General features: G+C 40.5%; 1 protein-coding gene across 1 annotated transcript in view; it reads right to left on the bottom strand.

Moving 5' to 3' along the window:
* KIF13B (kinesin family member 13B) overlaps positions 1-26885 on the bottom strand; it is a 208266-nt gene that overhangs the window by 118905 nt on the left and 62476 nt on the right. Inside the window, exons 3-9 of the mRNA XM_074947418.1 lie at positions 16221-16233; positions 15462-15522; positions 10251-10343; positions 9372-9552; positions 8790-8877; positions 7111-7245; positions 2247-2359 (exon numbers count right to left, since the gene is read on the bottom strand). Of these exons, the coding sequence (XP_074803519.1) occupies positions 2247-2359; positions 7111-7245; positions 8790-8877; positions 9372-9552; positions 10251-10343; positions 15462-15522; positions 16221-16233 (684 nt within the window). The remainder of the gene's footprint in view (positions 1-2246; positions 2360-7110; positions 7246-8789; positions 8878-9371; positions 9553-10250; positions 10344-15461; positions 15523-16220; positions 16234-26885) is intronic.

A 26885-nucleotide genomic window follows, 5' to 3' on the forward strand; every position in this document is an offset into this window, starting at 1 on the left:
AGGCTGGGCCCCCTCTGATAGTTGTTGCACAGTATCCTCCTTTGAATACCTTTTTCCTGCTCAGGAACAGGCTGGGCTTGATGAGATTACTCCCCACATCTACTTGAGGAAACTGAACATGAATGACACCAAGAGGATCTGTAAATAGGAAGGAATGCTCACGGGTTCCAGAATGGCTACAAAAGGCGTTGGACTCCAATATCTTTCTGGCTACGTGTCCATGCCAGCACCAGTTGCAGAATCTCGCAAGACCCCAGGCTGGTAAAGTATAGGAGAGAAGCGGTGAGACACACACTGTGACTGAGAGACATGAGAGCCAACATCCAAAAAAGAAGAATCGGCATCTCCTGACCATGGAGGTGCCATTTCAGTTGGCACTGAAGACTGGTGCCAAAAGTCCAGAGAAGAACAGAGAGAAGCCATCATCACTGGCTTCCCTCTGGATGGTACAGACAGATGATGGCTCAGGGACATGGGAGGTTGATTTGATAGCGAGTGCTGCATCGAGGAGGCTGATGCTGAACAGTCTACCTATACTGTAAGAGAGATCTCCCGCCCCACTGGGGACAGCAGCGCTAATAAGCTCAGCAAATTCCTTGCAGCTGCAAATGCCTCTGGCGTGGATGGTATTGGAATACACTGACCAATACACAAGAGACAAAGATGGTGCCGCAGATGATAAATGTACCGCTTTGGGCCCTGGACTCAATGTTGTCTGCTTCAGTGCCTGAATCAACTGTGCCATTTTATCCAAAGAGTGAGTGGAGGAGTGCTTCGATTTTGACTGAACTCTATTCGACACTTTGCCCCCTTTCTTGACAGACTTAGGGATTGGAGATCTGCCTCTCCCAGCAATGTCTTTGGAAGACTTCTGCTTCTTCCTGGGCACCCGCAAGGATGAGTGGTGCCAGGACTCAGTCAGCAGTGGCGGTGTACCGCTCACACATGCCACACAGTACGCTCTCTGACCAAGAAAACCATGAAGGTGGGCTCAGAGCAGCCTCCATTAAAAGAAACTTCAGCTTGGCTTCTCCATCTCTTTTGGTTCTCGGCTTGAAGTCCTTGCCAGTCTGGCACAGATCCCTAACGTGAGTGTCACCGAAACACTCTGAACAACTAGAGCGCAGCTTGCTCGCAGGCTTCGGCTTTGAGCAAGAAAGACAGGGCTTGAAGCCTGGGACCGAGGCACTCCTTGGTACTGACAAACAGAACCCCAAAATTGGGGAACTGAGAAAAAACTAACGGATACTAAACAAACATATCTATCACTAACTAACACTAAGAACTATGTAACTAGGTAACTATGTACAAGAAAAACACACAGAGAACTTGCTAAAGCAAGACCAGATTCTAACAACTGTCGTGGGTTGCAAGAAGGAACTGAGGGGAGCCAGGAGTGGCTTTGCCTTTTATACCTGCATGTGGTGGTGTGCAGCAGCAGAGGGCACTTGAGCTGGTCTGATGGGTACTGCTGAGGGGAAAATTTATGACAATTGTGCTCATGGCACGCACACACCAAGAGTGGAATGCATGTGCAATCACTCAGAAAAGAACAAAAGCCGTCCAATCATTGTCATTTAAGTAGTGTAACTTTATCTCAGTTTCACAGAATTAATATTGATCTAATTGGTGCCTACAGCTTCAGTGTAACAAATACCTAAAGCAGTAACAGCCCTTGCCCATCCAACACCACTTCAGACAAATGAAATTTAGTTTGGTGGTCTCCATCTAGTCCCCTTTTTGTACACATCAATTTGTCATAATTATTAGTCTCTATTCATGAAGATAACTGCAAGTGCAGGAGTGTCAGATGTAAGGCAAGACCCTGCTTTTCCAAAAAGCAGCTATGACAAAAACATTAGCCAGTGGCATTTCCACTAATATTTTCTTCCAACACAAGCTACATTGCTTAGCAATGTATCAATTTTCTATGTGAGAAACTCACAAGATAAAAAGTTTTCAGCCTTTATAATCGTGTCCTTGCAACACAAATTACATACATAACTGTTGCAGGGAGCATAAGCCAACATAAAACACATCTTAAATTCTTAAAATGTGCACAGATCACTTAAGAATTTCTATAGAAATAACATTCAAATACAAAACAACCTCAGAAAAGCCTGAATTGGTTACAAGTACCTTGAAGAAATCTTATTAATTAAACAGTGCATTAGAAGTTTGGTGTAGCTTTCCTTTATTGCCTATTTTAACAAAATAGCAGTCAGAAAAATCACTGAAAGCCTTACTTGTTAATGTTGCTTCCTTCCTTCAGCCTGTCACCTGCAGCACCAGTCTTAGTTGCCCTTTCGCTGCCTGCTAGGTCCACCAGACTCAGTTTGCCCACTTTCTCACCCGATGTCTGAGGAACGGACAAGAGAAAAGTTACTGTTAAAAGATTTTACTCACTAAAATTTCCAGTTAAGTTTCACAGTTTGCCACGTTTTCAAATAAGAATGCAGGTTGTATTCCTTACTTCGGACCTTTTATCAAACACATTTTAAAATAAATATTATAACAAGAACTGAACATTTAAACATAGCACTTTGAATCAAAAATAATCCTTCTGTTACTTTAGTTTCTGCCTCAAAAGTGGTAATGTGGGATGCAGCAAGCACTCCAAGATCTGTAGCTAGACACCTAAGTACTGGAAGGGAGGAACACAGCCAGTATCAGACAGGTATAAAGCAAGAAGAGTGGGAGGAGGGAACCAATGGAGGGAGGCAGTGGACCAGGAGCCACAGATCAGGACGCTCAATCTAATCAGGGGCAACATCTCTAACTTAGTTTTCTCATTTTGAAAATAGGGATCAGTTGTTTGTCCAAAGCCACAGTGGGAGTCAGGGACTCCTGAATGCCAATCTCAGGCCTGCTGTACACTTAAAACTTAGGATGACTTAGCTATCGCACTCAGAGGTATGAAAAATTCATACTCTTGAGAGACATATATAGGCTGACCGAAGTCCTGCTACAGACACCTCTAGGTTGACAAATGATTTTTTCCATCAACCAAGCTACTGCCTCTTAAGGGGGTGGATTTACTACAGCGACATAAATAACCCATACACTACAGCAAAGTAGCTACAGTGCCACAGCTGTGCTGCAGTACTGCCTGTGGCATAAACAGTCCCTCCGTTTTGACACTGATTCCCAGCCCTGTGCTCAGACTGCATCATTCTGAAAATAAGAATGAGCAAAGCAGGAAGTATGTTATAATTCCACATTTTATGAAGGGCAGATATTTACAAAAATACTAAGATGACAGGGAAGGTTTCCCACATCCCTTCCAAAGACCTTCTCCTTAAAGAAAAGGATTAAAAAACTTTCAACCCTCATCATATTGTAGACTTTAACCCAATAGAAGTTTTATCATAAATTCTTATCACTCTTGCAAGTTACAGCTGGACCAAAAATCAATTTTTCAAACATTCAACTTGGGATTTGGACTTCCCTTAAATTAATAAGTATCTTAAGCTTTTCCGTAGCTCCCATCACTGTAGTATGTAAGTGCTAGGAGTACAATTAAATTTTCAAAAGTACCTATGTCTCAAAAAAAAAAAAAAAAAAAAAAAAATCAATGGGACTGATTTTTTTCACTGGGATATAGGTACTTTTGAAAATGTTACTTTGTCTCAAAGCATACTGCACTTCCATCTCATAGCACAGCATGTTGGACCATCTAATTTCAGAACCCAAAGACAGCAGAAAAAAAGCCAGGCCAGAAGCCCGTGTTCCAGAAATTCATATAGCTGCATAGTCAGCAGGGTGGTCACTGGAGGACAAGAAGGGAAAGAGGAAAGCAAAACAACTATCTTGGGCCAAGCCTAACCAGAAGCATCAAAGAAACCAGAAATGCAGTGTAGCAACAGAAAAACTAGAGAACCACGAAAAGTACAGCATTATAGGGAGTGTTGACGTAGCAAAGAGAGTGATCTGGAGGCTGCGGGGGGAGGGAGAACTGAAAGAGAAATATAGCATGGTGGGTGAGGGGGAGTTAAAGAAAGAGAAAATGGTTAGACGATAAGAAAAAAGATTAGGGATGCAAGGAGACAAAAATAAAGAAATGGAGAACAGGAGTCGGAGAGCACTTTGTGGGTAAAACTACTGTATCTATCATCTTTTCAGATGAATACCACTTTTAGGCATTCAATATTCAGCAAATATAAGACAGACAAAATCTTACTAAATTATGCAAGTGACGTGAACACACACATTTCAGAACCCATATTAGATACAGCAGTGGCGTCATAACACTGAATCTGTGACATATTTCCACAACAAACTGATAAAATGTGCCCAGAATTCAAATTTCATTGAGGAAATCGGACAAAAACAGTGGAGCTGAGAGGGACAAAACCCTTATTTAAAACCCAAAATAGCTTAATGAACAAAAAACTACAGAATGTGATTAGTAGTTTTTTTTTTTGTTTTGTTTTGGTTTTTTTTGGTTCTTCCTCGTTCAGCCATGGGGGCTGCAAACAGAGCACAAGCGGAAAATACCTATTTCCTGCCTTGTATCCATCACTCCCAGACCCCTCCCACTCCCACATTCGGGGAGGGGGAGCGCAAATTGGAGGTGTGTGAAATCAAAGAATAAAACTCATTTAAGCTAAATGCTTTATGTCAATTCTACATTCAGTATAATTTTTTTTCCACACTCTGCTCAAAGTGAGGGGAGAATTTGATCAATGATGCTGGATGCTCAGCTGGCATTACATTGTTCACTTTTCATAGAATCATAGAACCACAGGATCAGAAGGGACCAAAAGGGTCATCTAGTCTAACCCCCTGCCAAGATGCAGGACTTCTTGTGTCTAAACCAACCACGACAGATGGCTATCCAGCCTCTTCTTGAAAATCTCCAATGAAGGCACTTCCACAACTTCACCAGGCAGTTTGTTCCATTGTCCTACTGTTCTTATAGTTAGGAAGTTTTTCCTGAGCTTTAATCTAAATCTGCTAGGCTGAAGTTTGAAGCCACTGCCTCTTGTCCTGCCCTCTGGGGAAGAGAGAACAACTTTTCTCCATCTTTTTTATGGCAGCTTTTTAGGTATTTGAAGATCGCTATCATGTCCTGCCTTAATCTCCTCTTTGCCAAACTAAGCCTACCCAGTTCCTTCAGCCTTTGCTCATATAGCTTGCATTCCGTCTTTGTTGTCCACCTCTGGATCCTATCCAGTTTCTCTACATCCTTTCTATACAACGATGATCAAAATTGGGCACAGTAGTACAGCTGAGGTCTACTCAGCAGTACTATCATATCACCTCCTGTGACTTGCATGCTATGCCTGTTAATGCAACCCAAAATTGCATTTATTTATTTATTTTTGCAGCATGTTGACTCATGTTGAAGTTCTGATCCATCACAACTCCCAGATACTTCTCAGCAGTGCAGCTGCCAGGCTAGTTATCCCTCATTCTGTATTTGTGCATTTGTTTTTTCTTACTTAAGTGTAGCACCTTACATTTGTCTTCGTTGAATTTCATATTGTTGTCTATAGCCCAGTTCTCCAATTTATCAAGATCCCTTTGAACTTTTGCTCCATCATCTGAAGTGTTTGCAACCCCCTCACCTCCAGCTTTGTGTTACCTGAAAATTTGATCAGTATGCTCTATATTCCTACATCTGATTATTTTACTGACTGCTGGGAACTGATGAGACAAAAGGAGTTGTGAAGCTTAAGACTGGTTACCTGACCAGTTAGGTTAGCTTTGCCTTTAGAAGGGCCACAGGCTCAGCACATAGCTAACAGGAAAAAGACCAATTTAGCTTAATAAGATTAACCAAACTGGTTTAAGTTTGTCTTCAGAAGTTCTCCGATGAAGTGAGCTGTAGCTCACGAAAGCTTATGCTCATATAAATTGGTTAGTCTCTAAGGTGCCACAAGTACTCCTTTTCTTTTTGCAAATACAGACTAACACAGCTGCTACTCTGAAACCTCTCAGATTTTTGTATTTTCAAGTTAAGTTTGTTACGCCATCACCGCTAGGTTGCAGAGGTTAAGGAAAAGTAAATATGTTTCTCATCAATAAAAGGTAAAACAAAATTAAAGGAAAGAAAGTACTCCTGACTGAGAAAGTGAAATCTTTATAACATTTTCAGCAAACATATATTTGGAAATGTATGCTTGCATATTTATACCTGCCTCTGGAAATTTCTACTACATGCATCTGATGAAGTGGGTATTCACCCACAAAATCTTATGCTCCAATACGTCTGTTAGTCTATAAGGTGCCACAGGACTCTTTGCCGCTTTTACAGATCCAGACTAACACGGCTACCCCTCTGATATTTGGAAATAGTCCATGAAAAAGTTACAACCTGAAATCTTCATACGTGCACAAAGGTTTTTTCATTCTGAAGTGTACCACCACAAAATATTCCATCAAATATTTGCTCGTAAAGAACAAAGCCAATTTTATATTCAAACACTCTTCCAATACTTCAGTTTCCCACCCCCCAGACGCTATTATTACACTAGTATTACTGTAGTGCTTAGGAGCCCCAGTCATTGAACAGGACCCCACTGTGCTAGGTGCTGTACAAATACAGCACAAAACAACAGTCTGTGCCCTGAAGAGATTACAATTTAAATATAAGAAAAGAGGCAACAGATGGATACAGACTGACCAACAGGGGAGTACAAGAAAACAGACAATATTGGTCAGTCGATAGACGCTGGTTTCAGCGCATCAGCAGCTGACCACTGTCAAGCTTTTTATAGGCATCATACCAAAGGGGTGCTTTAAGGAGGGATCTGGAGGATAATGAGTCAGTTTTGCAGACATTTTACTTTCCATCTAGCCCCCAAATCTATATTACAAACTCTTATTTTAAAATACATGCTTTATTGCTTCAGATATTAGGATTGAGGAATCCTCATTAAATCTACTGCAGCTTTGGGCTTGCATCATTATATCACTGCATTTCAAAAGCCAGATTTCAGTCTTACATGTCCATCAAAACATCTAAAAAAACCTAGCTTCATTACATACGTACACAAGCACAGCAGTCTATTGAAACATATTACAAAAGCCATGATTAGAATCTGTAGCTTGGATTAGACATCAGAGGTTAAAATCTCTACCTGCAAAACTCCTGCTATTACTTACCCCTGATTGTACATCATACAGTGTGTGCGTGAGGATGATCTTGAAGACTGCATGTGACCGACTGCTCTCTTCATTCATGTTGGTTGCAGCCACTGTTCGAGATTTGTTACCCTCTGACATCAAAGACTCTATGTCCTAAATAAAATCGTAAGGCCTTTAATAATATGTACTAGGCACTATCTGCACAAACATTGCTTTCACTAAACTACTTCAACAGATAGTAAAAATAAAATTTTGTTAAACGTAAAATAGACACAAGTTTCTCCCTGGGTTTGATTTTTTTTAAGTCTCTAAAGATAAAATAGCACAATATTGTGCTATTTTAAGTTAAAGAGTAAGCAGTAAACAATCACTGAGCCTAATTCAATTTAAACAACATAACTATATGTACGTTATCCGTTAACTTTATTTGGATTTCATGGTGAGGGATACCATATTCCTTTTTATTGGTTGGCTGCCTGAACAAAACATTAATTTACTGCAATGAACAAAGTAGAATGGCATTTCATTTGTGAGATACTGCAGCACTTTAGCTCACTCAGTAGTTAGAGCTTTTCATTAACATGCATTTTAATTCATGCCTAGAACCTCAAATTTTATAAAAGCAAAACAATCAACAGAACAGGCTATGAGGTTTGTCTCCTGGACAAAAGCTTGGGAGGTCCTAGAATGCCATAATTCATCAGTGGCTTCAGAGAGACCCTGAGGCATAGGAGCTGCATACTGTACATCAATTTTGCAAAATGGTCACTTACTGCCCCAGTCACAAAATTTATTCACCCAACCTTTAGCAGGATGATCCTGGGGAAGGAAAAAGCAAAACAAAAACACAATGTTTTCCTGCGCTGAGTGTGTGGAATTTTGCAAGACTGCTGTGTAGTGTGTACGGAAAATGTACGTGAAATAATTTTATTTATAGAAACTAGTAGCAAGGACTGCAAGAAATAACAGGGTGCTCATAACAGGACTCATGAACCAACCTCTGTATTGCAAGTGTGTCTGCTTAGAGGCATAAGAGTTTTGGAATTCCATCTTATAATTACTAGCTCTTCTGACAGCATATCAAATAGCTTCACGCAGACACTGTGCTGCACAATCCTTAGAATCTGAATTACTTAGGTTGAACATAGGGTTGCTACATGATCATTAATAATACTCTTCATTTATTTAGTACATTCCATCCAAGGATTTTAAGTGCTTTACAAATACTAACTAGTTAATCCTTTGTTCCCATTTGAGGAAATGGAGCCACAGAGAGATGAAATGACCTAACCAAGCCTCAAAGCACATAGCTGGGTATCTGGTCTTTACTTTCTCCAGTGAAGGCAATGCACCAACCTTCCTTGTGAATCTGTTACATGTCCAAACTGTTTGTATAGCCTGGGTTACTACGACTATGAGTTAAGGTTGCAGCAAGGAAGAACTATTAAACCAGCCTTGTAAATCTTCCATTTTCCTTTTTTTTTTTTTCTTTCCCCTTCTTCAATCTTAGGTGGTAAGAGTGGTACTCACATGTTTAAGACTTTCATAAAGGATTTCTTTAAGCACATCCTCTCTTAATCCCTTAATTACCGAAACATAATATAAAAATAATCTCACTACCATAAACAACCACTTGAGCAGCGACTATAAGAATTACCAGTTTCAAGACCTATTCCGTCCCTAAAATTGTCCCTTACCTTGTAGCTGGCGACAGCCAGTTTAGAAAGTCCATCTACATAAGGACCAAAGACGTTGTGCTCTCTAACTTTTAATGACTGACGGCTTCTGTTTAAAAAAAAAAAAAAAAAGATTTGTACTTACAAAGGGGCAGCCATCCAAGTACAATAAGGTTTTTAGTGAAACCACAAATTTTTATCAACTTACCATTCAAAGCACTACACAAGATGACAAGACCCCATAGCTACCTTTCAAAGCAGGAATGGTTTAGTGTTATAGTGCACTAGAGAAAAAACCCACTTGTCTATACATACAGTGCTGGCATTTCCCTGTTCCTCACTTCATGAAAATCAATTTGAGCATGAGACTAAGTGTTTGGCACATATTGGGCCTTTAAATAATAATAAAGCAGCTATTTGTGCAGGGTGGAGAGGGCAGTCAGGAAGACAACACTATCCCATAACAGGGATAAGTCTTGAACCCTGATAGGATGCCTAATAGGGAGTCCATTAGGGCAAGGTAGGGAGACAGCCTTCGCTCATAGAAACAAGATGATGATGTATTGTTCGTGGTCAAGCATCCTGTGTGTGTGTACTGCTTACCCTTTGGGGTCAAGGAGATCTCTAACTTTCTCATTGTAAATCTCCATGTAGGACACTTCCACTTTGAAACTCTGCTCTTCGTTTTCCTCTTTCTGTGCTCTTTCAAAGAGACCACTGCAGAGTCTTGGGATTAATCCAGGCTTGTCGGCTGTACCCATCATTGTGTAAGATTTTCCAGACCCTGTGCATTTGAAACTAGTGTTAGTGCTTTTACAACAGATTTTTTGGGGTGATGGGAATAAGGGGGAAGTAAAGGGCAAAGAATGGTTTGGAACTTTTCACAATTATCTTTAAACACAATTTTCTGTATGTAAAGGAACCAAGACACCAATTAAAGGACAGCGTAAAAAGGGCAGCCTACTTATTAAATCAAGCTGAAAAGGAAACGCCAAGCTATTTAAATTGATTGAAAGCACTTATCAGCCTTATCATGTACATCAATTTAATGCCTACCTGAGTTTCATACCTACACAGTGCAAGTAAGCCAATTAAACAACCCAAGCCATCTTTGTTTATCAAATTAAAAAATGATGAGCAATGACTACCTAAATGCCAAGTCAGGGATCTTCCATTACAGAATATTAAAGATGCAACAAACCCAAGGACGGTCATGATCACAGAATATTCAGGAGACACTTATCTACAGTGTGGGAAAGCAGGGTAGCAGGGCACCAGAAATTAGCAATGTTATTTGAAAATGCCTTCTCACCTCAGCCCCCCTAACAAGTATTAAAAACAAACAGAAAAAACCCCACATCTTATCTACATTGCTATATTTGGAAAAACCCTAGCAATGTCACAAAGCTAGCCAAAGAACAATTATTTCTGTCACAACACGTTTCTCATCAACAGCACTTTTTACACTCTGCAACGACTTACCAGTTTGTCCATAGGCAAAGATACATGCGTTGTAGCCCTCAAAGGCATTCTGAAGAATATTCTCTCCAAGGCACTTGAAAACAACATCTTGACCTAAAAATAAAAGAAAATCTGACATTCAGGGAAAAAATGATAACTGCTTTTACAGTCATGCCCTTCAGACTCCAAATCAGACACAAAGAACTAACTGTATGAAAGATGTAAATCTTTCATAATGGATCTCAATTAGAGAGTAAGGGGTTTGAGAGAGGGACAATGGATATAAAATCTGGAATAATTACCCTGAAGTCTATGGTATTACTCCAGATTTATATTCCTGTAAATTAAGCTAGAAACTGGTTCTGTATCTGTTTTTTCTGTGAACACTCAACTACCATCTATTGACAATCACAGAATTTTGTGCATTAGCAAAACAAAGGAAGACTCACAAAATGTACCTTATTCATTTATTTTGACAATTGTAGTTTAATTTTAAATAAGGTAATACTTTAGGGTCTACTAGTAAGTGTACTTTACAGTACTCTGTAAAAAAAAGTGAAAATATAGTAATAGACTTTGCCACCATATCACTTTGTTATTAAATCTTTGCAGAGAAGAGACTGTAATTATGTTGGAGAGAACTACAGTATAAGGCATGTGGATCAGCAAACTTTAGGATAGTTTTTCTACTGTAATAGTACATGTAAACCTAACCACCCTTAAAAGTTTTGTTTGCCTCTTTTCCCGCTAGAGTGGAGGAAAGTTTGTCAATTAGATTTTGTTTAAAGCAGTAGTACAGTGAATCACAGAATCATAGAAATGTAGGACTGGAAGGGACCTCGATAAAGTCATCTAATTCAGTGTTCTGCACTGAGGTAGTGCAAAGTATTACTCAGACCACCGCGAGAGGTGTTTTGTCTAACCTGTTAAAAAACCCTCCAGTGATGGATATTCCACAACCTCCCCAGGTAGCTCATTCCAGTGCTTAATTACCCTTACAGTTAGGAAATTTTTCCTAATATCTAACCTAAATCTCCCTTGCTGCAATTTAAGCTCATTACTTCTTGTCCTGCCATCAGTGGTTAAGGAGAACAACTTATCACCTTCCTGTTTATAACAGCCTTTTACGTACTTGAAGACTTATGTCCCCCCTCAGTTGTCTCTTCTCCAGACTAAACAAGCCCAATTTTTTCAATTTTTCCTCATAGGTCATGTTTTCTAGACCTTCAATCATTTTTGTTGCTCTCCTCTGGGCTTTCTCCACATCTTTCCCAAAATGTGGTGCCCAGAATGGGACACAATGCTCTAGCTGAAGCCTTGTCAGTGCTGAGTAGTGTGAAAGAATTCTTGCATCTTGCTTATAACACTACTGATAATACATTCCAGAATGATAAGTTTTTATAACAGTATATGCTGATGATTCATATTTAGTTTGTGATCCACTATAGCTCCCATATCCTTTTCTGCAGTCCTCCTTCCTAAGCAGTCATTTCCCATTTTGTACTTGTGCAAACTGATTCTTCCTTCATACGTGCAGTACTTTGCATGTGTCCCAATTGAATTTGTCCTTACAGAATTTCACCCTATTTCAGACCATTTCTCCAGTTTGTCAAGATCCATTTTGAATTCTAATCCTGTCCTCCAAAATATTTGCAATCCCTTCCAGCTTGGTGTTGTGTGAAAACTTTGTAAATGTACTCTCGATGCCCTTATCCAAATAATTTTGGAAGATATTGAATAGAACTGGAATCAAGACAGATCCCTGAGATGCCCCCCACTCGATATGCCCTTCTAGCCTTAATATGAACCCATTGAGGAACTACTCAAGTACGGTTTTGTGATCAGTTGTCCACCCACCTCATAGTAGGTTCATCTATGTTATACTGCCCTAGTTTGTTTATGAGACGGTCCTGTGAGACAGTATCAAAAACCTTACTGAATTTGAGATGTATCACATCTACTGCTTCCCCCATCCACAAGTCTTGTTAACCTGTCAAAGAATGTGTCATTCTGATAATTATGTAACACATAGGCAGATGGCAAGATACTTTAAATCATACATCAAATATTCAGAACTCTTCTCTCAAAAAGTTTTCCCTTCCCTGTAAAATTTCTTTCACCCAATGACCAAAGTAGAACTTAGTTATACCATACTGCTATAAATTTAAGGCCCGCTCTTCAATCTTACAAACACAAAATTCCATTTGAAGTTAATAGGAATTTTGCCTGACTACGGACAGCAGGATGGGGCCACGTTTTCTCTGGATTAAAGGTTTGAAAACATGACAGACTATGGGTAACATTTTCAAAAGCATCTAAGGCTTTTCTTCACGTACAGCACTGACCTGTAGGATCAGGGCCTATTTTTGGGTGTACAAGGCCCAGTCTTGCTCCTATTCAAATCAATAAAACTCACATTGACTTCAGTGGGAGCAGGATTGGACTCTTTAAACCACTGCAACCTAAACCACTAAAGAATTAGGCCTCAATTCTGAAAGGTACTACAGTGAAATTACTCATGTGTTGCTGAACTGGGCTGAGTGGTGGCAAGCTTTACCACAAAGGTGAACTTGGCATTGATTCTCAAATTATGTGTAGAAATAGGAATAGAAATGTTTTAATTCATATGTCTGGATTAAGTATTTTAATGGAGATATCTGTGTGAATCAAAATGGCAAATTAGTTACATTCATCAATTACCTATACTGTATATAGATTGTAATGCTTGTTTATTGGCTGCTACTACTCTAAACATTATGTTTGACTACAAAGAAGGAAGGATTAAGGTAGCAGTTTTAAGACTTTGCTTTCTCTCTTGACAATGAGCAACCACACAGAGAAAAGGTTTTCCATGCCATATGGTCTTTGCCCTTTACCAAATAAAGGATTGTAATTATCATAGAATCATAGAACTGGAAGGTACCTTGAGAGGTCACTTAGTCCAGTCCCCTGCATGCAAGGATGGACTATGTATTATCTAGACCACCCCTGACAGGTGTTTGTCCAACCTTCTCTTAAAAATCACCAATGATGGAGCTTCCACAACCTCCCTACACAATTTATTCCAGTGCTTAACTACCCTGACAGTCAGGGAGTTTTTCTTAATGTCCAACCTAAACCGCCCTTGTTGCAATTTAAGCCCATTGCTTCTTGTCCTAACCTCAGCGGTTAAGAACAACAATTTTTCTCCCTCCTCATGGTAACAAACTTTTATGTACTTGAAAACTTATGTCCCCTCTCAGTCTTCTCTTCTCTGGACTAAACAAATCCAATTTTTTCAATCTTCCCTCATAGGTCATGTTTTCTAGACCTTTAATCATTTTTGTTGCTCTTCTCTGGACTTTCTCCAATTTGTCTACATCTTTCTTGAAATGTGGCGCCCAGAACTGGACACAATACTCCAGTCGAGGCCTAATCAGTGCAGAGTAGAGCGGAAGAATTACTTGTGTCTTGCTTACAATATTCCTGCTAATACATCCCACAATGAGGTTTGCTTTTTTTTGCAACAGTGTTACACTGTTGACTCATATTTAGCTTGTGATCCACTATGACTCCCAGATTCCTTTCCACAGTACTCCTTCCTATGCAGTTATTTCCCATTTTGTAGGTGTGCAACTGATTGTTCCTTCCTAAGTGGAGTACTTTGCATTTGTCCTTATTGAATTTCATCCTATTTACTCCAGAACATTCTCCAGTTTGTCCAGATCATTTTTAAATTATAATCCTATCCTCCAAAGCACTTGCAACCCCTCCCAGAATGCTATCATCCGCAAACTTTATAAGTGTACTCCCTCTGTCATTATCTAAATCATCGATGAAGATATTGAACAGAACCTGACTCAGAACCGACCCCTGAGGGACCCCACTCATTATGCCCTTCCAGCATGACTGTGAACCAATGATAACTACTCTCTGGGAATGATTTTCCAACCAGTTACGCACCCACATTATAATAGCTCCATCTAGGTTGTATTTCCCTAGTTTGTTTATGAGGTCATGCGAGACAGTATCAAAAGACTTACTAAAGTCAAGATATACCACATCTACTGCTTCACCCCCATCCACAAGGCTTGTTACCCTGTCAAAGAAATCTATCAGGTTGGTCTGAAACAATTTGTTCTTGACAAATCCATGCTGACTGTTCCTTATCACCTCATTATCTTCTAGGTGTTTGCAAATTGATTTCTTAATTATTTGCTCCATTATCTGGCTGGGAACAGAAATTAGATACTTTCTTTTTCATAGCTGTCATGTAAACAGAGTGCAATCACAGAATCATAGAATATCAGGGTTGGAAGGGACCTCAGGAGGTCATCTAGTCCAACCCCCTGCTCAAAGCAGGGCCAATCCTCAACTAAATCATCCCAGACAGGGCCTTTGTCAAGCCTGACCTTAAAAACCTCAAAAGGAGGAGATTCCACCACCTCCCTAGGTAACTCATTCCAGGGCTTCACCACCCTCCTAGTGAAAAAGTTTTTCCTAATATCCAACCTAAACCACCCCCACTGCAACTTGAGACCATTGCTCCTTGTTCCGTCATCTGCAACCACTGAGAACAGTCTAGAGCCATCCTCTTTGGAACCCCCTTTCGGGTAGTTTAAAGCAGCTATCAAATCCCCCCTCATTCTTCTCTTCCGTAGACTAAATAACGCCAGTTCCCTCAGCCTCTCCTCATAAATCATGTGCTCCAGTCCCTTAATCATTTTTGTTGCCCTCCGCTGGACTCTTTCCAGTTTTTCCACATCCTTCTTGTAGTGTGGGGCCCAAAACTGGACACAGTACTCCAGATGAGGCCTCACCAACGTCAAATAGAGGGGAACGATCACGTCCCTCGATCTGCTGGCAATGCCCCTACTTATACAGCCCAAAATGCCATTAGCCTTCTTGGCAACAAGGGCTCACTGTTGACTCATATCCAGCTTCTCGTCCACTGTAACTCCTAGGTCCTTTTCTGCAGAACTGCTGCCTAGCCATTCAGTCCCTAGTCTGTAGCCGTGCATGGGATTCTTCCATCCTAAGTGCAGGACTCTGCACTTGTCCTTGTTGAACCTCATCAGATTTATTTTGGTTCAATCCTCTAATTTGTCTAGGTCCCTCTGTATCCTATCCCTAGCCTCCAGCATATCTACCACTCCTCCCAGTTTAGTGTCATCTGCAAACTTGCTGAGGGTGCAGTCCACACCATCCTCCAGATCATTAATGAAGATATCACAAGACTACAGTAAATATTACCTGCATATTTTTCTTTTACAGATTCATCCAAAGACCAGAAACAGTGATCATAAGCAAACACCTGTAACAAAACAAACCAACAGGACATCTTATAAAAACTATAGTCAAATCAAACCAAAAAAGGCATCCTTATTTTGTTAGCGATATAGGTGGTTAGCTGATATATATGCTTCTGCTGCCATTCTAACCATCCTCCACAAGACACCACCTTTATTTGCTTTATATTTTTGTGCTTAAACAAATTCAGGCTAATTTACTTTACTGTAATTTTATATGGTTTATTTTATCAGTCCCATTTACAAGCTGTTTAAAACAATAAGTCATGACGATATAAACATGCCAATAAACTAAATTTTTAAAGGTGGGACAAGGAGATAAGACCCATCTGCATATAAAATGCAAAAAATGAAGGGAACATAAGTCAGCAGCAATGAGTTTGCTCTAATGCAGATACCAGAAAATGCTTTAAAAACAAACAAACAGTCTATTCATTCACAGTCCTCAATGCTTAATATGCAACTATGTTCTCATTTGTTTCTGAGACTCATTTTTTGGCTAGACGTGTGCAATGGTCTTCTGCAGCAAGGAGATTCTTTGAGGAATGTGTGGTTTGGAGTTTTTTTGTTTTTCTTTTGATAAACAGCAGCCGAACAACTGCACTTTTTAAAAAAATAGTAAATATTTGGATATTTGAAGGCTGAACAATTGATATACCACAACTTTTCAAAACACTGGTTGAAAGTGTAATCAAAAACTTACCTTTGGCTGGCTCCTGCAGTTCTCAGAGGAATCATCATCAGGGGACAAATGAGAAGGGGCATGTGTAAGAAAAAACAAAGACAAAAATACAGTTAATTGTAGGGATCTCAGATCTGAGAAAGAAATACAACCCATTAAATATGAAATTGAAGATTACATGTTAACTAGAAAACTCAACTTTCTCCATAACTCCCCTTTCAGCTTCAAGTTCAAAATCACCTTCAAATATAGGAACTAAAGCTTATGAAGCACCCTTTCCAAAAGCAGTATCTAGGATATTTTCCATAGTAACCTAACTTTTAAAAAAAATTTCAAATTAAGCTTAGTTTAATTCTTAAAGGAGCCAACCATACCAACAAAACTGGGCAAAAGTCTCTCAGGACATACCTACAACAATAGGGTGCTGGTCAATAACTAGGACTATGAGGCACTATGATAGTACAAATAGGGAGGGGGAGAATATGGTCACTAGTAGAACCCTACCAAATTCATGGTCCATTTTGGTTAATTTCACAGCCAGAGGGTTTTAAAATTGGTCAGTTTCACTATTTCAGATGTTGTAACCATGGGGATCCAACTCAAAAGGTGATCGGGAGGGTGGGAGGGGGGCGTCAGAAAGCTGTTGTAGGGGGGTCATGGGTTTGCCACCTCACTTCTGTGATACCTTCACAGCTGCGCAGCAGCCCCGAAGGTTCCTGCAGCAGGAGGAGGCTCCCAGAGATGGATGTGAAGCTGATCTGCCCGTGTTGCTGTGAGCACCCCAGCCAAGGGCTCCTAGCTGCTAGCCTCAGCCAGTGGTGGATTAGAGCATGGGCGCTCCGGGAGCTGCAGGGGGCAGAAGCCCCGTGACCAGCCAGAGCTGTGGGGTGGCGGTAGGGGGGCAGAAGCCTCGAGCCCAACTCCAGGGCTGCTGCAGCACAGAAGTGAGGGTCTACCACCCTCATGTGCTGCCTCTGGAGGTAGGTCTGATCTCCCCACCAAGAGTGGCCGTGCAGGGGAAGAACAAGTCCCTCCTCAGCCCAGCCCAGACTAGCAGCTAGGAGCCCCCAGCTGGGGTGCTCCCAGAAGCACAGGGAGATCAGATTTCATAGGGAAAGACTTATTTCACGGTCTGTGACATGTTTTTCACAGTCATGAAATTGGTAGGGCCTTAAGTCATAAATACCCAAACAGAAGTGCCTTGTAGTGAGCCCTTAAAATAGTTGCAAATGAAGTCTAGCAGACTGACTAAAGAGGAATTGCACAGACTCTGGACTAGTCTACACTGAAAACATATATTGGCATAGCTATGTCTCTCAAGTGTGTGAAAAATCCACCCCCGAAAGATGTAGCTATTTTGACATAACCCATAACGTACACAGCACTAGGTTAACAGAAGAAATCTTCTGCCAACCTAGCTACTGCCTCTCAGGGAGGTGGATTACCTATGGTGACAGGAGGACCCCTCCCATCGCTGTAGTGAACATCTACACTGAAGTGCTGCACAGGTTTAAGTATAGACACAGTCTCTGTCCATGAACCAAAAGGTAGCTTTTATCCATACCCAGTTCTGATCTACGGTAAGTCTCAAGATTACATTGACAACCTAGTCAATCTAGGTTGCCTTGAAAGAGTGAGTGGAGAAAAGGAGCACTCTCCTGAGTGTCTCAGACCTAGGTTAAAGGTTTTATACACAACAGCAAGATCCAGAGTGACTTTCTTGGCACTTTTCTCCAGGGGAGAAATGACGGTATAAATGTTTTCAGGAAGATTGGTCAATTCAGAAAAGATCGTACCATATTATTGAATACAGTAAAAAATGAGAACATCAGATTAAAAAATGTAAATATGTAGACTGGCGTCAATGTAAGCAATCTCTCCCCCTGATCCCCCTCAACCCAACCCATCATGCAGAAGACTTGAGAAATATAGAAAATATACAGCTTTGGAAACAGCCAGCCTCCTCCTCTCCAGAACCTTACAAATTAAATCAGAAATCTGTTCTGACACATCAAATTTATTTCTTTTGGCAGGGAAGGGAAGGGTAATGAGATGAGAATAAGAAATAATTTTTTACTCGTCAATTAAGGCTGTGAAGCTAATTTAGATTCACGGTTATTTTCGTGCCACTGGGTCTGTCTCAAAGAATGAAGGTTTGCTTATCAGTCCATCATGGAGAAAAACTTTTCTATCTGGCTCTGGTTCAGATCAAATATTAGCATTTGTTCCAATCAAACAGCAATGACAGCAGCCTTGGGTCAGGAGCAGAGTCAGAGCGTGACCCTTCTGGCAGGCTGGCACATGTTCAAGTCAAGAGAGTTACTTACTCTTGCTACAGCAGAATATGTACCAAAAGCAAGATAATAACACAAGAGAGCAGTAACAGTTTGTCTGCCAAACAAAAAATCAAAGCTTGGATACAGAGTTCATCACTGGCAGCATGATCAGACTCATGGGGAGATAGCAGCACTTGTCACCCTATATCACTCTTCAGTTGGTCAGAGATAGGGGAGCCTGACATAGGACAAACTGATTCAAGACCAGAGAGAGGGAGGACGGGGAGCGATCCTCTCATCAGATTTTGGAACGTTCAAAAGTAAACAAAGTACATTTACATTTCAGCTGGCTCTCTGGCCTCTAAAATGTTTATGCTGTTTCACTGGAGGCTTCTCATAGGCTTTTGTATGAACTCTTATTTACACTAAAGGCATAATGGTATTTCTAAAGGGTGCCATCCAAAAATTCTCACTTTCTTTGCAAATCTGAACACTGAGTTTGAATTTATTAGAAGAAATAACTCTACTGTAAACCCAGACGCATTTATGTTTGTTTTATCCTGTCTTGAATTTCAAGGCAGGATTATGTTATCACGTGGTACTTAAAAACTTTCAGGCCTTGCTGGAGCACATATTATTCAGTGTTTGGATTAAAGTAGCAATAAGGACAATCTCAAAAGTCATACATCACATCTCTAGTTTTCAGAAGCAGGATTACACTAGGCTGCATAAAACAGCAAGCTTAATATAGACTAAAGGCCTGATACTAAATAAGCACCTTGTTCTCTTCAGAGATATGCATACGCACATTATATCCTGTAATGTTTGTAGCCTCAATTACTGTTAATCGGGCTGTACATAAAGAGAAGACCTAAATCAAAGAACATAAAGCACATAAAGAACACTACCTATTGAGAATGGCTCATAGGAACATAGTATACTGCATTCAAAGTATACAAAGACATCTAGAAGAGAAACCGAAGTTTGGAGCCATAATTTTAGCCATGGCTCTGTGGACTTCAGATCTCTAGAGCAGTGTTTCTCAGCCCAGGGTATATGTACCTCCAGGGGTATGTAGAGGTCTTCCAGGGGGTACATCAACTCATCTAGATATTTGCCTAGTTTTACAACAGGCTACGTAAAAAGCAATAGCCAAGTCAGTACAAACTAAAATTTCATAAAGTCAATGACTTGTCTATACTGCTCTATATGCTATACACTGAAATGTAAGTACAATATTTATATTCCAATTGATGTATTTTATAATTATATGGTAAAAATGAGAAAGTAACCAATTTTTTCAGTAATAGTGTGCTGTGACACTTATATTTCTATGTCTGATTTTGTAAGCAAATAGATTTTAAATGAGGTAAAACTTGGGAGTATGCAAGACAAATCAGACTCTTGAAAGGGTACAGTAGTCTGGTAATGTTGAGAGTCGCTGCTCTAGAGCACAGTTTGAGCTGTTTATGGAGTTACCAGAACTCATGGAATTATTTCCCCGAAATTAAAAAAAAAAAAGACCACATTTTTAGTTTTATATACCCCTCTGTGCATGTTACCATGCTTTCCTGCAGCTGGGCACTCCAACTTTAATTGTACACTCACTGAATTACCTATCCTCCCTTCAAGACTGTCTTCATAACTGGAGCTCTTATTTGCTCCTTCAACGATGGTTCCAATTATAAGACTCATAATTAATTATTTTAAATAGCCTATTCATTTACAAGCTGGTTTTGCATTCTTGCATTATACTGTGTCACACTACAATCTACCACAGAGAAACCTATACAACTATAAATGCTTGCTCTCTATATCGGTTTTAAATTAAATATTTGTTTGTGGTGTGTAGCTTTAAGATACCCAATGCTGCAGTAGCAGAGTACACATGCAGCTGAGCAGGAAGAAAGACATAAGAGTGGTCAAACAAGTTTCACAGCTAAATTTGTAGATAGTATCAGTTGCAATGTTGTTGAAAGAAAAGGAGTACTTGTGGCACCTTAGAGATTAACAAATTTATTTGAGCATAAGCTTTCGTGAGCTACAGCTCACTTCATCGGCTGCATACTGTGGAAACTGCAGAAGACATTATATACACAGAGACCATGAAACAATGCCTCCTCCCACCCCACTCTCCTGCTGGTAATAGCTTATCTAAAGTGATCACTCTCCTTACAATGTGTATGATAATCAAGTTGGGCCATTTCCAGCACAAATCCAGGTTTTCTCACCTTCCGTGCCCCCCCCCTTTTTGGGGAGGGGGGCGCGCGGAAGGTGAGAAAACCTGGATTTGTGCTGGAAATGGCCCAACTTGATTATCATACACATTGTAAGGAGAGTGATCACTTTAGATAAGCTATTACCAGCAGGAGAGTGGGGTGGGAGGAGGCATTGTTTCATGGTCTCTGTGTATATAATGTCTTCTGCAGTTTCCACAGTATGCAGCCGATGAAGTGAGCTGAGCTCACGAAAGCTTATGCTCAAATAAATTGGTTAGTCTCTAAGGTGCCACAAGTACTCCTTTTCTCTTATCTTGATAGAAGGTTAGAAAAAAAGGCACAGCAAAGGCCATTAATCGTAGAAGATTAGGGTGGAAAGAGACCTCAGGAGGTCTTCTAGTCCAAGCCCCTGTTCAAAGCAGGACCAATCCCCAACTAAATCATCCCAGACAGGGCTTTGTCAAGCCGGGCCTTAATAACCTCGAAGGATGGAGATTCCACCACTTGCCTAGGTAGCCCATTCCAGTGCTTCACCATGCTCCTAGTGAAATACTTTTTCCTAACATCCAACCTAGACCTCCCCCATTGCAACTTGAGACCATTGCTCCTTGTTCTGTCATCTGCCTCCAAGAACAGCCTCGCTCCATCCTCTTTGGAACCCCCTTTCAGGTAGTTGAAGGCTGCTAGCAAATCCCCCCTCACTCTTCTCTTCTGAAGACTAAAATAAGCCCAGTTCTCTCAGCCTCTCCTTATAAGTCATGTGCCCCAGCCCCCCTAAGCATTTTCGTTGCCCTACGCTGAACTCTCTCCAATTTGTCCACATTCTTTCTGTAGTGGGGGGCCCAAAACTGGATGCAATACTCCAGATGTGGCCTCATGAGTGCCGAATAGAGGAGAAAAATCACTTCCCACGATCTGCTGGCAATGCTCCTACCAATGCAGCCCAATATGCCGTTAGCCTTCTTGGCAACAAGGGCACACTGTGACTCATATCCAGCTTCTCCTCCACTGTAATCCCCACATCCTTCTCTGCAGAGCTACCGCTTAGACAGTCGATCCCCAGCCGGTAGCAGTGCATGGGATTCTTCCGTTCTAAGCGCAGGACTCTGCACTTGTCCTTGTTGAAGCGCATCAGATTTCTTTTGGTCCAATCCTCCCATTTGTCTAGGTCAATCTGGACCCTATTCCTACCCTCCAGCGTATCCACCACTCCGCCCACCTTAGTGTCATCCACAAACCTGCTGAGGGTGCAATTCATCCCATCATCCAGATCATTAATCCGCAAAGCCAGTGAAAAGGAAACTGGGAATGCCACCTTCCAGGAAAGGACAGCAAGCAGAGCTAACCTAGGATTATAAGGGAGGGAACGACTAAGTAAAGGCCAGATTGAGGGACTGTGGGTCCAAAGGTGAAGGAAAAGGATCTCCTGTGGACCTAAGAAGCATTTTAGCTTGAAAGGTGAATTTCAGGATTGGCCACTGGCCAAAGAGGTTTTCTTGGGCAGTATGGGGGAGAAGCTTAGAGTCAGCCCTACAGAAATCCAAATACTAAAGGATTAATGCAGTTTGGTTCATATCAGTTTTTCTTCTATTGACATTAAGACATGAATCCTACACCTTTAGAACAAAGTTAGTGGCAAAGCTTTACTGAACTGTTTTTTGCAGGTACTTCAGAGAGGGGGGGTGACAATGGACTTGTGGGTTTTAAGTTTGTATTTCACCATCAGCCCACACCCTGTAATATACTACAGAGGCTTTCCACTTATGAGAAGCAGGTAAGGTATCCAGGAACCTATTGAACATCCCTAGCTATGCCCAGTCAAAAACTATGCAGATAGCTTGAGCTGTGTTGGACCAGGATGCAGCCACAGTCGTATAAGAGAAGGCCTCGCACCAGCTTGAGATAAATGAGCTGGCTGTACTCCATCTGAAGCAGATCTTTTTATCAGGCCCATCTGGTACCAAGATTGAGTTCACTTTGCCCTTTCTTACTCTGGGTAATCAACAGATGAAGGAGTTCAGAAAAAAATGTACATAATGTTTAGAAGTCCCAACAGACAGAGGATACATTCTCATATTGAAACTTCACTGTCTAGATACCAGCTGCAGACTCTATTTCAGGTTTAAGTGGAAAGCAAGCAGCAGATCAGGTTAAACTGTTTCTCAAAATCTTTCAAAACCATTTACCCCAAGAAAATATATTGGCTAACTGAGAAGATATTTTGCTATGCCTAGCATATATAAGAGGATTTCATTAAGATGATTTTTCCTCTTGTTTCTTGATGGTACTAAAAGGTATACAACTAGTGCTGCATCTAATTGCAGCAAGATATGCCTGAGATAGGAAGCGTCCACTAAGGAAACTCTGCTTACTTAAGTGTGGTGGGCTACAGAAACCTAAACAACTTATTTCTATAGCACATTTCAGAGGATTGCAAAGTGCTTCAAAGCGGTTGTTAGTTTACCTACATGTAAGGAGGAGGACTGTTTATAAAAAGTGAAACCTAAGGCACAACAGCATTACAGAATCCTGGCTATCAGTACCCTAGACCAGTGCTTCTCAAGCTATCTGATGTGGGGGACCGGCATTTTTTTTTTTCCAATGTGCATGCAGACAGGCAGCTGATGGGTCCGCGGACCGGTGCCGGTCCACGGACCACCACTTTGAGTAGCACTGCCCTAGACAACACTCCCTCCCAAGGGTATCACTTTATAAAGCTTCCATCTACATATCTCTTCATGTTAAAACTGAACATGTTTGGAGATTTTTTTTCCCCATAAGCTTGGCAAAGTTTTCCTTTTTAGAACTAAGTATGCTCTTCAAGACAAAAAAACCAGAGTAAATGTGAAAGCTTATATGCAGTTCAAATCCTAAAATTGTCTAGCTAGCAAAAACAAAAGAAATCACTGTTACTTAAATTCCTTCAGAGCTGCAACACATTCCAAGCATAATTTGAAGTTACTTAGTTTCTACTAACTGAGGACTAATTTCTGCTAGTTCATTTTTCAAAGTCAGATGTAGAAGAACAGGTTTGTGGGCTTTTAGTATTATCTGGTTGAAGATTAATTTTCTGAATTATTAGTCTCAGTATGGTGTAATCTGCTTAGTCCCTCATCACATTTGAGCTCTTGGAATATCCCATAAAGACTGTGTTATGACAAAAGGATTAAAATGTTATCCTTTAGTCAGTAGACATTTAGATGTTGGTGTACTGCTATGCCTCAGAGCAGTGGTTCTCAACCAGAGGTATGCATACCCCAGGGGTACGTTAACTAATCTGGATATTTGCCTATTTTTACAACAGGCTACATAAAAAACACTAGCAAAGTCAGTACAAACTAAATGTTCATACAGACAATGACTTGTTTATACTGCTCTATATACTATATTGAAATGTAAATACAACATTTATATTCCAATTGATTTATAATTATATGGTAAAAATGAGAAAGTAAACAACTTGTTAGTAACAGTGTGCTGTGACACTTTTGTATTTTTATGTTTGATTTTGTAAGCAAGTAGTTTTTAATTGAGGTGAACCTTGGGGGTACACAAGACAAATCAGACTCCTGAAAGGGGTATAGTCACCTGGAAAGGTTGAGAGCCACTGCTCAGAGCACCCAGTATTGAACAACCAATCCAAACTTACAGTTTTATTGTGAATTATCCCAAATTTCCATAAGTGTTGATGTGACTAACATTTTTTAAAAAACACATATGAAAAATCTCACATGTAGACAGCGCTCCACATGGCAATGAAAAGGTCCCAGGCCTGGGTCTTGGCACAAACAGTGTACTCTGCCTCTGGGACAACTGCAAAGATTACTTTACTCAAAAGTGATGTTCTTTAGCCAACCCAGCAGCTGCAATGATCAGCTCCAAAAGCAACAGCACAAGACTTTTGTGGGGATGAGAACAAAAGGGAAATGCTGGAGGAATCTGACAATCTCTCAATATACCACCAACTACTATAGTTCCTTAGTGCACAATACACTAAATCAGCATAAAATTTAGTTCAAAACAATGGGTTAGAGAGCCCAATACTGGTGAAGTAATGGTATCTTGGGAAAAAAAATATTCCTTACTATACAGGATTTAGCCCAGAGTTATCTGTAATGTAATTGTATAACTGCTCACTAAAATATAAAGCAATTGGTTTACATTAAACAATCATTTAACCACGTACAAAAGCCACACTGGCACATAGGCCTAAATTGCAGAACAGTACCAAAAAAAAGTAGACCACAAGAACCATCACTGAAAAATCATTAAGAAGGAAAAATAAGGCTTTGTCTACACACACAAGTTATACCACTGACTATACCAGTATAGTTAAAGTGGTACAACCCTCCTAGTGTGGACAGTTATACAAGTATAAAGATGCTTATACCAATATAACTTATTCATGTAAAGGAAGGGGAATAAATTATATTGTTATATAGCACATTTATACCAATATAACTATTCATGCTAGCAGTTGTACCAGTATACCTAGTTCCATTAAAAACATTCACATTAAACAAAATAGTTGTACTGGTACACAATAATGCATAACCCAGGCCTAAGCAAGGCAGTGTCAAGGTTTTTCATTCATTGCCAAATCAGAAAGGAGGAGGACATGACACATAAGAATGGAAGGAAGGATTAGCAGGTCACGAAGTCAGTCAACATGTTTTTACTTCTTTCACTGTTCAACATCAGAAGCCTGCACCCACTGACACTGCTTTAAAAGAACTTGGTTTATGCCTTTACCCCTTCCTCCTAAGACAGCAAATGGTATTTTTGTTTGCTTTTGACATCAGAATATAGTGCTTAATGTCTTTCCTGTGCATTACTTTGTCTTTCCTGGATTATTTCCTAGTAAAATACATTTATAGAACACTCTTCATTTGAATTAAAAAAAAAAAAAAAAGACTTAAGAACCAGGTGTGACTCAGGACCTTCTTGGCAGAGGGCACAGGGTGTCACAGAATTTTGCAGGAATCCCCTGGGTCAGATATATGCATATTAAATTTACCAAAGGGTGGCATGTGAGGTCTCTTCAAAGAGCCAAGAATCCACTGGTCATCATAAAAATTGAGAAATGTATGTACAGATAATGTTTAAGGAATTATGTAACTGTACTGATAATTATGTTCTTAAAGTATGTGAGTTACGGCAAGTCACCAGAAGCTGATAAACACACTCCAGTGAAGTAAGATGGAAAAGATGCTTATCCATCATGTATCTGGCTGATCATGTACTTGTTATCCTCTTCACAATGGAGGCCTATCTATAGTCTGAGCTGCAAAACAGACAAGAGGCACTCAGGAAAAAATAGCCAGTAGGGGGCACCCTGTTTCCAAGTAAAGAAGAAACCTGGGAATATAACTGGGATTATAGGGAAGCACCCTGAATCTTTTCCACAGAGGAGGCAAGCTGAAAGCATGGCTTGTCTCATAAATGGAAGCCTAGCTGTAATATGAAGACAGGACAGTAATTAGTTAAGGCTGGGTTCTAAAATGCATGTTTTGACTTTATTTTATATGTAACCGTTTCCAGTATTTCTGCTTGCTCTCACTTGAATTTCTATATTCTGTTAAATAAACTTTCATTTGCTTTCACTGTCAACTGCTCTTAAGTGCTAAGAGTTAAGCAAAGCAGTGAACTGAGCCATATCTAGTAAGCTGGGCTGTACTGTTTCTTTGGGAGCAGTGAATCTATGAATACTGTGAGTGTCTAGGGGCTAGACATTCCAGAGGGACGCTCAGAGGTTTGAGCATGCCTATCACTAACCTCCAGAGGGACAGCAGAGCCTGCGTAGGCTGAAAGGGGAGCATTTGTGTTGCCAGTGGAATTGGGGAGCTGACCCATGGTAGGCACAGACAAGGCTTCCTCACTCCAAGGCCAGGTGGTACCGAGGTACCTCAGAAGCCTAGATACCCCCAGGAAACATCACACCAGGCTGTATCCTCATTTTACAAACTGGGAAACTCAACCTCTACCTCTCACTTTCCGCAGGTCACGAGGAATTAACAGCAGAACCAGAAAAAAATCCAGGTCTCCCAACTTAAGATCCTGTTTTCACCAACAGACCATGCTTCTGTAACACCAACAGACCCCGGTCATCAGCGGACAGAATTGAACCTGGGGCCTCTGGAGCTTAGTGCATTCAGTGCATGAGCCTCTGCTGCATGAGCTAAAAGCCACAT

The sequence above is a fragment of the Natator depressus genome, chromosome 3, assembly GCF_965152275.1.
Source record: "Natator depressus isolate rNatDep1 chromosome 3, rNatDep2.hap1, whole genome shotgun sequence".
In the NCBI taxonomy this organism is placed as follows: domain Eukaryota; kingdom Metazoa; phylum Chordata; order Testudines; family Cheloniidae; genus Natator; species Natator depressus.